Here is a 15,927-nt window from a genome sequence, read left to right on the forward strand (position 1 = left end):
GAAACATGTGTTTGTGTTTGTGTGCCTTGTGCTTCACCCTCCCTCGCTGGTAGCGGTCATATGATAGCTGGCTGGAGGGTGCAAATTGGCAGGTGACCAGAAAAAAAAAAAGTACAAAATGAAAACAATGTTTAAATATAAAAGCACAGAGAAGTAGTACATGCTTATTCTCCCACACTGACATTAAAACAGATGTCTCATCCACAGATGTCAGAGCTGAACGCTGCAATCTTGCGAGAGCAGCCATCTTTGTTTTCTTAAAAATTAGATTTAACAATGCCTCTGAAGCGTGTATGAAATAAAACTCAAACACCATACACGGTGTTTGTCTTAATTCTCCACCGAACTATTTCTTTAAAGAAATGCACCCTCCTGAAATGAACGTTATGCATTAGCACGACAAATTAGTCCCTGCTGGTTTTCTTCTGAACTCCAGCAGCCTCCTCGTTTAAAGCCGAGCTGCTCGGTATTCCCCTGCACTGCTTTTCAGCAGGCTATGAAAGTGCACTGCTCGAAAATAAACAAACAGGGTGCGGAGGAACAATGCCTGGTAGTCCCGAGAATAGAGCGCAGCGGAGGAAATGGGGCGGCACTGCGGAGATAAGACGATACTAAGGAGTGGGAGGGATACCGCAGCTCCAAGGTGTCTTACACAAAGGAAGGAAAGCCTCTTGGCTGAGCTTCAGCCACTATTTTGACACATAGCAGGGAGTGAAGGAGAAGGATGTGGAACTGGGGAGTGGACACAAGCAGTGTAACTGACCGTTTGGTCACCTTGATTCGTGTTGAGTTAGCTTTCTCTGGGGACTACAGCATATACGGGTGCTTCTCTTTTATTATTACAGGTCACGCGCAGCAGCAGAGAGCTATTGGGTTATAAAAGAACACTAATAAGGCGGAACGCCTCATCTGAACTTAGCCACGCCGTTAATTATGACAGTTACTGTTTTTACTCCATGAAAAACTTTCCATGCAAAATTTAAAGCTTGCTGTCAACTTATTTACAGAATTATCTTCTTAATTCATTATTTATAAGACTACAGTGCTGATGAATTCTCAATTCTGATTGTTCAGCAGCTCTGACAGTAATCTGACTACAAGGTTTATATTATATTATATTATATCATATATCACGTGGCGGCACGGTGGTGTAGTGGTTAGCGCTGTCGCCTCACAGCAAGAAGGTCCGGGTTCGAGCCCCGTGGCCGGCGAGGGCCTTTCTGTGCGGAGTTTGCATGTTCTTCCCGTGTCCACGTGGGTTTCCTCCGGGTGCTCCGGTTTCCCCCACAGTCCAAAGACATGCAGGTTAGGTTAACTGGTGACTCTAAATTGAGCGTAGGTGTGAATGTGAGTGTGAATGGTTGTCTGTGTCTATGTGTCAGCCCTGTGATGACCTGGCGACTTGTCCAGGGTGTACCCCGCCTTTCGCCCGTAGTCAGCTGGGATAGGCTCCAGCTTGCCTGCGACCCTGTAGAAGGATAAAGCGGCTAGAGATAATGAGATGAGATGAGATATCAATCATATATTTAACAGTTATTCCACAAAATCAAGTTGTACATGAGCTGATAGCCAACGAGGCACGTAGCACCGAGTCGGCTATAATCTAGGGCTGTGCGATGTCCCCTTAATTGGCATCGACGATGTTTACAGTGCAAACATCGTGATGGACGATCATATCGTGGGCGGGGGGGGATTTTAATACCACATTATTAAATATATTATTATTATTATTATTATTATTATTATTATTATTAAAAGTATTACAGTAGATACTCATCCGAGGCTTTGGCACGTAAAGAAAAAAGCGCTAGGTGATGTGGAATATTTGGCCTTGATAACGGATATGTGGTCCAGCTGCAACATGATGCCCTATATGTCAGCTACCGTACATTATGTGGACCGAGAGTGGGCAATGCAGTCCAAATGCCTGCAGACGAGTTTCATGCCAGAGACACATTCAGCGGACAATTTAGAAGACGCATTGCGCGAGACACTTGCCGAATGGAAAATAGAGGAGAAAAAGATCGCCTGTATAACAACGGGGCGAATATTGTCACAGCCATCAGGCAATTGAAATGGCCGTGGTTAAGTTGTTTTGGGCACAATTTGAACCTGGCCATAACCAACTCGCTTGCGCAACAGAGGGCCAGTACAGACCGAGCGTTTGGAGTTTGCCGAGCAGCCAACACTGCGTTTGCGCACAGCTGGCTTCGGAGAAATGAGCTGCGCAAAGCGCAGGTGGAAATGAACCTCCCCGAGCACTCACTGATCACGGCAAGATATTAATCTGCTCTAACAATGAAAGACTAGTATTCAAACTATGAGAAGAAACTACACTTAAGCTATTACTCATTGTTTATTTACACCATATCAATTGAAGATGCGTTTCGGCCTTTAGTGCGCACTTGAACGCGCTAATTTTTCCAATTTATTAGTGTTTGAATTATTGCGCCAGCTTTTAAAATCATGATTTAATATTGTTTTTTTTTTTTTACTGTCTTTACATTTATCAGAATCACCTTCATTCTTCCATTTGGTTTGACATTATGGCTTAGAGTGGACCATTTTGTGTCTGAAAGTAGGCCTATTTACCAGATTAAAGTTATTTGACTTCTGCCGAAGTCTGCGCTTCACTGCCGTTTGATAAGGTGCAATATTTCCCGACTGAAGTCGTTAATAGTGGCTATTTGTTTGAACAACATGACAAATTTTACATTAAAAGTATAGTGTAGGCTAAAAAATGAAGTCAAAATTTATTATTAGTAGCATACTGTATTTGTGTAACCACATGTTATGTTCACTAGCACGTCCCTGCACCATAGCCTACGTGAACAAGCGGTAATAGGATATTACTTTATAATGATTTATATAATTATGTATTTATATATAATTATATGTTAAATAATATATTTATATATTAAACAAAACTAACTAACAAAAAACTAACTTTTTAGGTTAAATAGGCCCAGATGATACCGTATATGCATGTTTATGACAGGAGGGGGCGTGGTATCACGATGGTGGCTCTCCATTGTGATGGATGACCACCATCGTCGATGGACGATGGCATCGTCTATCGGCACAGCCCTACTATAATCCATGTACGACAAGCTTGAATGAGTACAATAACTGTTTTATTCGATCCGCATTCACTGGATTTTGAGAAACAGAGCATTTTTATTTTTAGCAAATTCAATAAATAAAAACTTTATACAAAACGTCCAACAAAATCATTTCCGCTTAGTCAGACTTCTTAAACACCTATCAATGGCTGCACGAGTTGACTTTAGTGTTGTTTTTTTTGTAGAAAGTGCCGCCTTGCTGTCGTGCCGAGGTATAGAATAGCTTTAGCCATTTATTTAATTCTTCCTTTGACATTTCAGTTCTGTACTTTTCAAACTTCTTTGAGCTTTTGAACCAGTCTAAAAAAAAATCCAACAAATTTGAATGCTTAAAGGAGAACTGAAGGCACATTTTTTATGATCAAAATTCTATTTCTCTCATTTTATTAAATATCGGAATGCACTTTTGATCGCTATTTTGTCGCTGCTATAGCAAGTTATGAGTGTTTGAAATATGCTCTGTAATATATCAGTCCATATGTCAAAGCAATGGCCATAAACGAGATTCGTTGAGACCTGTGCGAGACATCGTAGGACGGAAGTAAAACGTACAGCGGAAATCAAAGTGACCAACATCTGCCAACGTTGTCAAAAGACGCGCGCGCCCTCTTTCGAACGCTGATGTAATCAAGCCGGAAGTTTTGTTTGTTTTGATAGCAATCAGGAAAGTTTGAAAAAGTAGGCAGTAATCATCATTTAAACTCGTTTTTGTGCAATATTTCGTTTGGAAAACAGTTTTCAAAATGGCGGCACTGACGCCTGGCTGACACTTGACGTTTCGAAGTCTCGCACAAGTCTCGTGAAGATCGCGCGGATAAGCGACGCCTGCCGTGGACCAAACGAACTAAATTCAACACGGCTAAACACCGAATAGGCCGATAAGTATAATATTTAATTGCAATTAGTTGCCAATACGAGTCACGATATAAGGTTACTAAAACCGAAAACGTAATTGAATAACACGTTAATTAAGAAATAAAGCAAGTTTAAAAAAGACTTCAGTTCTCCTTTAAAGATGAAGAATCTAAACAAACTGGCGAAATGACAGGAGCAATTTGTGAAAAATGTGATGATAATAATTCTTGAAAAAGAAAAGATACGTTCTTACCATCAAATACTTTCATTCTATATACAGGGTGTCTCAAAAAAATGTACTCACACTTTAACTGTCCCTAACATGCTGCCTTTTTTGTGTTGCAGGTGTAATTAATTAATCACAGCATGGCAGGAAATTATTGCACCAAACCAAGAACAATTGATGCATTGAAATTGGAAATTGAAAGACAATGTCGCGATATTCCTAATGACCTGTTTCGTGACGTTTGCGAATCCCTTGGTGCGCGTTATCAGCGTTGTCTGGACAATAATGGTCATCAATTTGAACATTTGCGAACATGATTCTTCAATTACATTTTTCTGTATTCGAAGCTATTCCATTTCACTCTATGTTCATAAATAAAGGTTTTCTCGTCATTCAAAGTGTGAGTACATTTTTTTGAGACACCCTGTATAATGTTTTTTTTTGTATTTTTGGGGTTTTGTTTTTGAGTAGAGTTTTTATTTCGTCCTCGGTTGGTTCAGCAACACGCTCCGCCATTTTGTTTTTCTCTACTCACGGTATATGAGCCGATATCTTAGTAGTAGAGTAGTCAATCAGAGCGCACGATTGCTCATATCCATCCAGTGAATATGGATAGAATATATTATATTAAGACACTTGTTCTGATACATTATTGTTTCTGTCACAACTTAGACAGGGACATGTATGGGATATACACTCCACATAAACAGATTCCAAAACCATGGCAGCATTCATATGGTTAATTTTGTCTGCAGAGAGATGTTTATTTAGTAATTTTGAAAATAGTCTTCAGTGTCAGTGCTTTGTGACGGTCAGAAGTAAAGAAGGAAAGACTTTGCAGTTGCTTGGTAACATGACAAGCTACGCATGTGTGCGTGTGACTGACCAGAAGACAGTCCGTTGGCCGTGCTCTGAGATTTCTGCATCTCTGTCTCTTTAAAGCTGAGGTCCTCCTGCATGGACTTGAGCTCATGGGGACTGACGGCTGAAAGTTGATTCATACGATTAATCATCTGAAAGAAAAACAGAACGCCTTTATCACCCTGACGAACTGGCTAACATTTCACCAGAAGCCAAAGAACTGATCTATAAATCACTGAATTAAAAATAGCTTCTAGACTAAATGCTTGTACGAGCAACTGTTGATGGTTTCAGAAATGAGAGAACATGCTGAGTGGGCAGTTTTCTACCCTGCTAGACTGCTCCAGCAGAGCCACGATGCTGGCCTGAGTCTCCTCCATGTGCTCCAGCTCCTGAGCACGATTTGTGTCAAACGTCTCCAGGTAAGCTGTGAAAACGCGCACAATAAAAATAAAATATTTTAAAAACAGAGAAATGACCTCAGCAGCCACTTACACAAGTCCCACTGCAAACACAAGCAGGAAGATTACACTCACTGTCGATTTCCTCTTCTTTTTTCTGCAGCTCTTTGTACTTTTGGGTTCGTTCACCTGTTAATAAAGTAAAGATTGCATCTTTGGGAAAAATTGTTTTTTTTAATTATCAGCAACTAGAATTTTCTGACATCTCCTGAATATCTTGACTTGTTTAATCAAACTATTCCTTTAACCTTCATCCTACCAAGTGGGGTCCATCTGGACCCCGCACCTATATATTTGTTTACCATTTTAAAAATATGTGACATACTGCCTCACCGTTTTATGAATTTGTCATAATTTATGTCTTAATTAAAACACTAAAGCACCGGAAGATCAGCTTTTTCCATTGTGAAGGTATAACTAATTTGTTACTGGGGTCCAACCGGACCCCAGAGTAAAATTTATCTGTCTTTCATTTTATAATTGAATAGCACACTGAAAGTTAACTTCTTTTTGGTTGTTTCAGATTTATAATGGCTAACAGACAAAGACAAGCTAGATACACAGCAGCAGAGGCCTTAAGGCAGATTCTGAACACAAACAATGACTCTGAGGACAGTGAATTTAGTGACTTATCGGGATCTGAGGCAGATCACATCTCTGAAGCCTCAGATCTAAGTGATACTGAAGTAGTAGTTCAGCAGCAAGTACATACAGATGAAAACAGACCCATTGATCAAAATCCAGAAGAAATAGGGAACCATGGTGCTGCAGCTGCTCCAAACAGAGGCCCTGGAAGAGGCCGAGGGCGTGGTAGAGGCCGCGGTAGAGGCCGTGGCTGTGGTAGAGGGCAAGGACGAGGTAGGGGACAAGCCCAACCACAAGGGGATGCTGAAGGGGAACATCCAGGTGATGAACCTGCTCAAGTTGCTCATCCATTGGATCAAGACCAACAGAATAACCAGCAAGGTGTACTACAAGGAAGAAATGGGACTGTATGGCAACAGGCACCTCCTCCAGGTGGACGTCAACAGGCTCAAGACATCATTAGGAACCGACCTGGTGTCACTAATGAAGCTGAATGTGCAAGTATTGAAGAGGCCTTTCTTTTGTATATGACACCTGAGATGATTGATATTGTACTGTAGTTCGCGAGACAAACAGGTATGCCAGAAGATGGATTTTGTTCTTCAATGAAGTTATGTCTGTTTGCTGCATTGAATTGGTTCTTACTGCATTGATTTCAAGGTATTCCCTCCTGGGGTCCATATGGACCCCGCCTGGTAGTTTGTGTATGTAAAATTGGCTGGTAGGATGAAGGTTAATATAGAGATAACTAACCTAATTATCTAACTATCAACAGACATGAGCATAAAGACAAGAAACATCTCACAAATAAACAAAGGATCCAGGATCATTTTGAGGATCAGCTTGTCTAACAATCCTTATAATCATACACCCAATCTCTTATTATTACATTATCGGTTCTGTAAAGAAGGTTGTAGAGCACACACATTTTTAGCGCTCACACATTTTTAGCGCGCAATTTTTCATGCACATAATTTTTAGTGTACACACATTTTTTTTTAAAGATATCTTTTGGGGCTTTTTTTCACCTTTATTGGATAGGACAGTGTAGAGACAGGAAATAAGCAGGGATCAGGAAATGACCTCAGGTCAGAATCGAACCCAGGTCCCTGGATTTATGGTATGGCACCTTATCCACCTGAGCCATGACGCCCCCAGCACACAATTTTTTAGCACACACCATTTTTAGTGCGCACAAATTTAAGTATCTACTTGTAAATATGATATTTTTGGTTACTGGATTATGTGCAATAGTTATATGCAGCAGTTATATTGACGTAAGCTAGTGGAATGAAATTTAATTCAAATGTGCATTCTGAACGTACAGGTGAATGACAATAAAGTTATCCATCTATCTGTCTAGCTAGCTAGCTATCTAACCCATCTTCTATAAAGATAATTACGTCGATTTATCACCAGAGGTACTGAAACTAACACGTACAGGGACATATGGAAATACTCTTACCGTCTTGACATGAACAGAGAGAAAGAAGGAAGGAGAAAAAAAGACACGCAATGAGAAAAAGAAAGGAGATGAAACAATATGAAATACAGTGAGACAGCTTGATATAAAGCAACAATACAGAGCACCATGCTGCGTGTGTCAGTATGTTTTGTGTTTGTGTAGTTTAGATCATGCTGTACAATGAGCCTGTGATGTCCACTTCCTCTTTACAGTGGACAGATCGGGTCTGGATGTTCACACACACACACACACACACACACACACCATTTCTTCTGTTTCACCTTTCTGTATCTTTTCTAGGTTCTACCCTAGACCCTATCCAGGAGGGATGCTCAAGTTTTTGGAACACATCCAAAAAGCTCTTTCGGATTTACGGTCCGTTCAGGGCAAACAGCCCCGAGAGAAAACAAAGCCTAATTGCCGAGTGCTTACACACTGAATCAACTGCGATATCTGTCCCAGGGGCTTTCCCAGAAATTCGGAAAAAAGCATGAACACATACATCATGGACTCTGTTCGAGCCAGGGGTGTCTGCTCTTCTGGAAAGTTCATTTTCTGCATCGCTCTGCGCTACTGATTAGGGATGAGCGTGAGTCTCAAAGCTCATGGCCCACAGAGTGTCTGAAACCTTTTGTACACTTTTCTGGCTATGAGCTTCAGAATCTTAAACCTGACTGGCTATTCACATTTCTCTATATGACAGCAAAAAGGGAGGCTTGAAAACCGTGCTTTTCGGAACAAGAGTAAATAAACATCCTGCCAGCACGTCTTTTAAAGTTATTTGAAGTTTTGTTTCGAGTAAACAGGATCTTGTCTTTTGCCATTGGGCTTCATAAAGTGTCTGTGGTGACCCTTTCATGTGAAAGGATGCAGTTTTTGACCAAATTTAGTGATAAAATGATTAAAAGCAATGATGAGAAGTCTGGCTTGCAGGGCTAACTCACTCGTGACAGCAGTAACCATGACAACATGCTAAATCTGAATATTTTTTTCTTAAATACCAATTTTTACATTATATTACAGGCATTTAGCAGGCATCTTATTTAGCAGAGCAACATACAACACACCCAGAGCAGCCTGGGGAGCAGTCGGTGGTTGTATGCCTTGTTCAAGGCACTTCAGCCATTCCTGCTGGTCCAGGGAATCAAACTGGCAACCTTTTGGGGCCAAAGCTGCTTCTCGAACCATTAAGCCATGGCTTCCCCACATGGCATTGAAGCAAATGTTTTTATCATTGTACTTTACTGTATGTCCCTAAAGCAATTTGCCATTTCTGAAAAGTTTGTATTCATTAAAGAGTGATACTTTTTGGTCGAGTCACTAAACCTCGAGTCTGAGTCCAGTCTCGAGTCCCCAGTGTTCAAGTCCAAATCAAGTCCAAGTCATTAAAGAAAATTTCGAGTCGGGTCCGAGAACAAGACTCCACCCACACCATTTGACGGTGTCTGTTTCAGCGCCATTAACATTAGTTTGTTCCTGAACATGACGTATGAACAGGTGAATGTGCTTCTCTTTATCAGGGAGTGTGAAGTATTCGGTCAGAGATGGTTGGGAGACGGATGTAAGTGCAGAAGGTGTGTTTATTAATACAAGTGAAAATGGGTAAACAATACACAGGCAAAATCGTAAAATGGTGAAACGGGTGATAGGTCGAGCGAGGCACAAACAGACTATCGTAGACTCGGCAGAATCAAAGACGAGAAACGGGAAATCAGGGATCAGGAAACCAAACAAGGAAATAAGGCTCGGTAATGTGTCAGCAACGCAACTCAATACTTCGCAAAGTAAGACTGTTTTCACAGTTTTTATATTGGTGCGCTGTTCAAGCCTTAATCCTGTTCAGGTGCGAGACGTTTATGGCGCACGCGAGAGTCCGCTTGGCACGCGTGCTGTCCGGAGTACGCCCGAGAGTCTATCTGATGCACGCATCAAGGTGCACACAGGTGTGACACTCTTAGACGAAATTATTACAAAAATTAATGTAGCTATAAATATCTCATCTCATTATCTCTAGCCGCTTTATCCTGTTCTACAGGGTCGCAGGCAAGCTGGAGCCTATCCCAACTGACTACGGGCGAAAGGCGGGGTACACCCTGGACAAGTCACCAGGTCATCACAGGGCTGGCACATAGACACAGACAACCATTCACACTCACATCTACGGTCAATTTAGAGTCACCAGTTAACCTAACCTGCATGTCTTTGGACTGTGGGGGAAACCGGAGCACCCGGAGGAAACCCACGCAGACACGGGGAGAACATGCAAACTCCGCACAGAAAGGCCCTCGCCGGCCACGGGGCTCGAACCCAGGACCTTCTTGCTGTGAGGCGACAGCGCTAACCACTACACCACCGTGCCACCCCAGATATAAATATCTTATGCCAAATTATTATGGCATGTTACAAAAAAAAAGAAGAAAAAAATCCAAGTCCTCGTCTCCAATTTACGAGTCCGAATGCAGTTAATGCACGAGTCTGAGTCCAAGTCCGAGTCATCAGTGCTCAAGTCCACGTCAAGTCACAAGTCCTTAAAATCAGGGCACGAGTCAGACTCGAGTCCTGGTTTATAGTTACACTACCGTTCAAAAGTTTGGGGTCACTTTGAAATGTCCTTATTTTTGAAAGAAAAGCACTGTTCTTTTCAATGAAGATCACTTTAAACTAATCAGAAATACACTCTATACATTGCTAATGTGCTAAATGACTATTCTAGCTGCAAATGTCTGGTTTTTGGTGCACTACCTCACTTTTTTTACACACCATACACTGTTTCTTGTTGCTGCTGCCCTCCACGGAAAAGACTTCTCTATGGAACTACACATGTGACTTTGCACCTTCCCTGAACTATCTCATAAGAACTGCCTTGGGCCCTGCAATATAACAACTTACCATATGCTGCTTCTGAATGCTGCTACACATTATTATTAACACATTATTATTTAACACAGTATTCTACATAATGCTGCTACTGTGATAACCTCAACTGGACTGCCCTGGACTGTGCTGTACTGTACTGTGTGTCTTGTATACTAGTCTTGTTCTTATCTTCCTGTCTTTAGCCTAGATTATTTTTCTAAATGTTAAATGTCTCAATTTTTTTTAAAATCATTACTTTATTATTACTTATTGCTTGTTACACTGTTATTGGTCCTGTCTTGCGCTTTAATGTTTGTCTTGTTAATGTCAGTCCTATGTTTGTCTATGTCTTTACATGGGATAGAGAGAAACGTAATTTCAATTTCCTTGTATGACCTGCGCATATGAAGAAACTGACAATAAAGCTGACTTGACTTGACTTGACTTGAATATCTCCATAGGTGTATAGAGGCCCATTTCCAGCAACTCTCACTCCAGTGTTCTAATGGTACAATGTGTTTGCTCATTGCCTCAGAAGGCTAATGGATGATTAGAAAACCCTTGTACGATCATGTTAGCACAGCTGAAAACAGTTGAGCTCTTTAGAGAAGCTATAAAACTGACCTTCCTTTGAGCAGATTGAGTTTCTGGAGCATCACATTTGTGGGGTCGATTAAATGCTCAAAATGGCCAGAAAAATGTCTTGACTATATTTTCTATTCATTTTACAACTTATGGTGGTAAATAAAAGTGTGACTTTTCATGGAAAGCACAAAATTGTCTGGGTGACCCCAAACTTTTGAAGGGTAGTGTATATTTAGTGTTGTAGAATGCCTGTGAAAACACATTCCTGTTATCAGGTATGTTATGGCTCTTCTTCTGACACTACAGACTACTTCCAAAAATGCTAAATAAGCAGCTTCTCAGCGAAAACTTATAACCATATCAGCACTTTTAAATTTGCTCATTATTAAACTTAGAATATGAGAAGAGTCCTTGCGATCCGGCTAAGAAATTATAACATGATAGAACAACAGCATTAATATACACCTGTGATTTGGCTTCGAGTTGGAACTACTTTCAGAGCTGCTGTTTTAGAAAATTAAGCAACACTTTGTTTTCCATGCTATTATTCAAAATTTCATTGTGTGTTTATTGGTAATTACCTACAAACAAGACAGACCATTTAACAGTTATTCCATGAAATCGACTTGTACATGAGCTGATAGCTGATGAGACGCGTAGCACCGAGCCATGTACGACGAGATTGAGTGGAATAACTGTTTTATTCTAGCCACATTCACTGGATTTTGAGAAATGGAGTATTTTTTGCAAATTCGGTAAATGAAAAGTTCGTACAAAACGTCTGACAAAATCATTTCCGCTTACAATGTAAACAAACCGGTGAAATGACAGGAGCAATTTGTGAAAAATGCAATAGTAATAATAATTCTTGAAAAATAAAATAGATATGTTCTTACCAGGGTGGCACAGTGGTGTAGTGGTTAGCGCTGTCGCCTCACAGCAAGAAGGTCCGGGTTCGAGCCCCGTGGCCGGCGAGGGCCTTTCTGTGTGGAGTTTGCATGTTCTCCCCGTGTCCGCGTGGGTTTCCTCCGGGTGCTCCGGTTTCCCCCACAGTCCAAAGACATGCATGTTAGGTTAACTGGTGACTCTAAATTGACCGTAGGTGTGAATGTGAGTGTGAATGGTTGTCTGTGTCTATGTGTCAGCCCTGTGATGACCTGGCGACTTGTCCAGGGTGTACCCTGCCTTTCGCCCATAGTCAGCTGGGATAGGCTCCAGCTTGCCTGCGACCCTGTAGAAGGATAAAGCGGCTAGAGATAATGAGATGAGAGATGAGACGTTCTTACCATCTAATACTGTCATTCCATATTTCATTGCTTTTGGGTGGGGGTTTTTTGGGGTATTTTTTGGGGTTTTGTTTTCGAGTAGAGTTTTTATTTCATCCTTGGTTGGTTCAGTAACCCGCGTCGCCATTTTCTTTTTCTTCTTTAGGGCTTTTTTTGGTGGTTGGTTGGCAAACCAACTTACAGGTGCATTACCACCGAAAACTGGGCTGGAGTGTGGAACAGTAGCTATCTGGGCGGAAGGAGACTATATTCTTTGAACTATTTCTGTTTCTTTTCAATACTTGATAACAAAGTGATATATCTGACTTGGTGCGCTCTGCCATTTTGTTTTTCTCTACTCATGGTATATGAGCTGATAGCCTAGTAGTAGAGTAGCCAATCAGAGCACGCGATTGCTCATATCCAGTGAATGTGGATAGAATAAATAGAATAATTTCATAACTTTGAGAACTGATCATTGAAATGATCACGTGCTTACTATCAAGGCTCTGTGGTACAGCTAATGAGGCATTTCTAACACAAGAGGGCGCTGTTACCTATACACACTCGGGCAATCCTTTGTGATCTGAGTCTAAAATATCTCATGCAAGTAGGCAGGTAGGATGTTTGTCTATAGGAGATGATGCAGCAGTACCTTGATGGTCCTCCAGGTCCATGTCAAGTTGTCGCAACTCTTCCGTGAGGCGGTTTATTTTTTCCCGTGTTTCAGTCAGTCTGAGGAACCGAGAAACACGTTTTTGATTCGACTAATTTAAACGTTCCACTTTTTTTCATCACATCAACAACAGTGTTACTTACTGCCGCTCCATGCTGGCAATTTCCTGATTATCTTCTTTCACCTGATGGGGAAAGAGAACATAAAATCGATGGGTAAAAGTCTGGTGTGAAATCTGTTATACCAGCATTAGACAGGGGGTATGTGTTGACCTGTTTCAGCAGACGTTCTCGTTCTTCCTGTGGAGAGATCATGCTCTTGTCTTCAACCTGCAGGGCGTCTCGGCGCAGCTCCAGTTCATGCAGCCGTTCGTAGAGAATCACAGCTTCCTGCTTGACCCGAGAGTGCTCCAAGTCCTAAAACAGTCACAGAGAAAGAAAGAGTAAAAGGGACTGAGAGACTGAGAAAAGGAGGTTCTCCTAGAACAGGGGTCATCGGTGCAACAGGTGAAAGCCAACTGGTATAAATGTGTTTGTGCGTGTGAGGGGTGAGGAGTCCACTCACAGCTTCTAATGTTTCCTTCCTGGCCATCAGTGCGTCCAGCTCGTCCTGACGAGCCGCCAGTTCCTGGAAACACAGATGTTGGTGTAGACGGCAGAATGAATGCAACCATAAACTGCAAATCATTGACAATACTGAAGCTTGCACTTGTATACACAGTTCCTGCATGACACCAGAAGCTACTTAGCTACTGTTCTCCCACATATACCGTATCTGTTTGCTACTTATTCTGTTGGAGCTGAGATACCAGTGGTGTAAATCTTGTTATTCTATCCACATTCTCTATATATTACCAATCGCACGCTCTGATTGGCTACTCTACTACTAGTCTATCAGCTCATATACCGTGAGTAGAGAAAAACAAAATGGCAGCGCGTGTTGCTGAACCAACCAAGGATGAAATAAAAACTACTCGAAAACAAAACCCCCAAAATTGTTATCAGTTCATCTCATCTCATTATCTCTAGCTGCTTTATCCTGTTCTACAGGGTCGCAGGCAAGCTGGAGCCTATCCCAGCTGACTACGGGCGAGAGGCGGGGTACACCCTGGACAAGTCGCCAGGTCATCACAGGGTTGACACAGAGAGACACGCACCCATTCACACACACACACATTCACACCTACAGTCAATTTAGAGCCACCAATTAGCCAAACCTGCATGTCTTTGGATTGTTGAGGAAACCGGAGCACCTGGAGGAAACCCATGGGGAGAACATACAAACTCTACACAGAAAGGCCCTTGTCGGTCACTGGGCTCGAACCCAGTGGGCACTACGCCACCGTGCTGCCTTAAAAGAAACAGAAATAGCTAAAAGAATATAGTCCCCCCCCAATATCTCCTGTTCCACACTCCAGCCCAGTTGGTGGCAGTAACCTTTAAGTTGGTTTGCCAACTGCCAAAAAAAAAACCTAAAAAGAAGAAGAAAACCCCCAAAATACAAAAAATATTAAATAAAAGTATTTGATGGTAAGAACGTAACTTTTTTTAAATGTTTCAAGAATTATTATTATTATTATTATTATTATTAAAATAGGGCGGCACGGTGGTGTAGTGGTTAGCGCTGTTGCCTCACAGCAAGAAGGTCCGGGTTCAAGCCCCGTGGCCGGCGAGGGCCTTTCTGTGTGGAGTTTGCATGTTCTCCCCGTGTCCGCGTGGGTTTCCTCCGGGTGCTCCGGTTTCCCCCACAGTCCAAAGACATGCAGGTTAGGTTAACTGGCGACTCTAAATTGACCGTAGGTGTGAATGTGAGTGTGAATGGTTGTCTGTGTCTATGTGTCAGCCCTGTGATGACCTGGCGACTTGTCCAGGGTGTACCCCGCCTTTCGCCCGTAGTCAGCTGGGATAGGCTCCAGCTTGCCTGCGACCCTGTAGAACAGGATAAAGCGGCTAGAGATAATGAGATGAGATGAGATTTTTTAAGCCGACCTGTAGCAGCTCCTCGTTGACAGCTTTCATCTCCGCATACTTGGCTTGTTTCTCTGGAGGCATTTTTTTCACGATGTCATCTGCTGCCTGTTTCTCCCTTTCAATCTCTTCCTCTATAGCATGGATCAAGTCCTCCTTCCTGAGACAGAGAGAAATGTGACCATAAATGGATGTAATAGATCTAATCATGAATGATTGGGTGACTAAATCTTATTCACGTAGTTTCTGTATGTGGACACCTGATCATTACAACCATAGATGTTTGATAAAAATCCTGTTCAAGCCCACGGGCATTAATATGGAGACGGAGATGTCTGTAACATATTTTGAGACCATAAATGGAATATGAATTTCACCAAAACAATGTGAAAATGTTGTAAATCAAAATCAGGCTCCATAAAAATGTCTAAAGCTTTGCTCGCTAGATGTGATTTCCTCACACGCACTTTATTTATTATTATTATTTTATTTTTTTTATTTTAGATCAAGGTAGAACAAGAAACATAAGCCTAATCATTTCAGTTTGTAATCATATACCAGCTTTCCAAATGTCCGCAATGCTCCTGAGTTCACTTTTGAGAGTAACCAGGTTTTAAAATGCTAGAACTTTACTTTACATAAAAGACAGAAACGTATTTGATCAGTTACTGTGCAAAAGTCTTAGGTACATGTAAAGAAATGCTGTAGACCAACATAGCTTAATGAAATGAAGTGTTTCAACATAAAAAAAATACTATAAACAGGAAGCAGTAAGCCATAATAAACAAAACAAAGTCAATATTTGGTGTCAGACGACCCTTAAAATAGTAAAATTAAAATAAAAAAACGTAGTCTCGGGTACAATGAGTGCAGTTTGATAAGGAAATGATCTGTAGGTTTTACTGAGCATCTTCCAGAACCAGCCCCAGTTCTTCTGGACACTTTGACTGTCACACTCGCTTCTTCATTTTGCACCAAAACCCAGCAGCCTTCATTACGTTTT

The 15,927-nt window shown here is 41.5% G+C and overlaps 1 protein-coding gene across 1 annotated transcript in view; it reads right to left on the bottom strand.

Annotated features, from left to right (window-relative positions):
- The window catches only part of ift74 (intraflagellar transport 74), a 55,259-nt gene that overhangs the window by 13,383 nt on the left and 25,949 nt on the right, over positions 1-15,927 (bottom strand). Inside the window, exons 9-16 of the mRNA XM_060912996.1 lie at positions 14,946-15,084; positions 13,522-13,584; positions 13,230-13,373; positions 13,101-13,141; positions 12,937-13,016; positions 5,601-5,654; positions 5,394-5,491; positions 5,090-5,216 (exon numbers count right to left, since the gene is read on the bottom strand). Of these exons, the coding sequence (XP_060768979.1) occupies positions 5,090-5,216; positions 5,394-5,491; positions 5,601-5,654; positions 12,937-13,016; positions 13,101-13,141; positions 13,230-13,373; positions 13,522-13,584; positions 14,946-15,084 (746 nt within the window). The remainder of the gene's footprint in view (positions 1-5,089; positions 5,217-5,393; positions 5,492-5,600; positions 5,655-12,936; positions 13,017-13,100; positions 13,142-13,229; positions 13,374-13,521; positions 13,585-14,945; positions 15,085-15,927) is intronic.

Source organism: Neoarius graeffei, chromosome 28 (assembly GCF_027579695.1).
Source record: "Neoarius graeffei isolate fNeoGra1 chromosome 28, fNeoGra1.pri, whole genome shotgun sequence".
In the NCBI taxonomy this organism is placed as follows: Eukaryota; Metazoa; Chordata; class Actinopteri; order Siluriformes; family Ariidae; genus Neoarius; species Neoarius graeffei.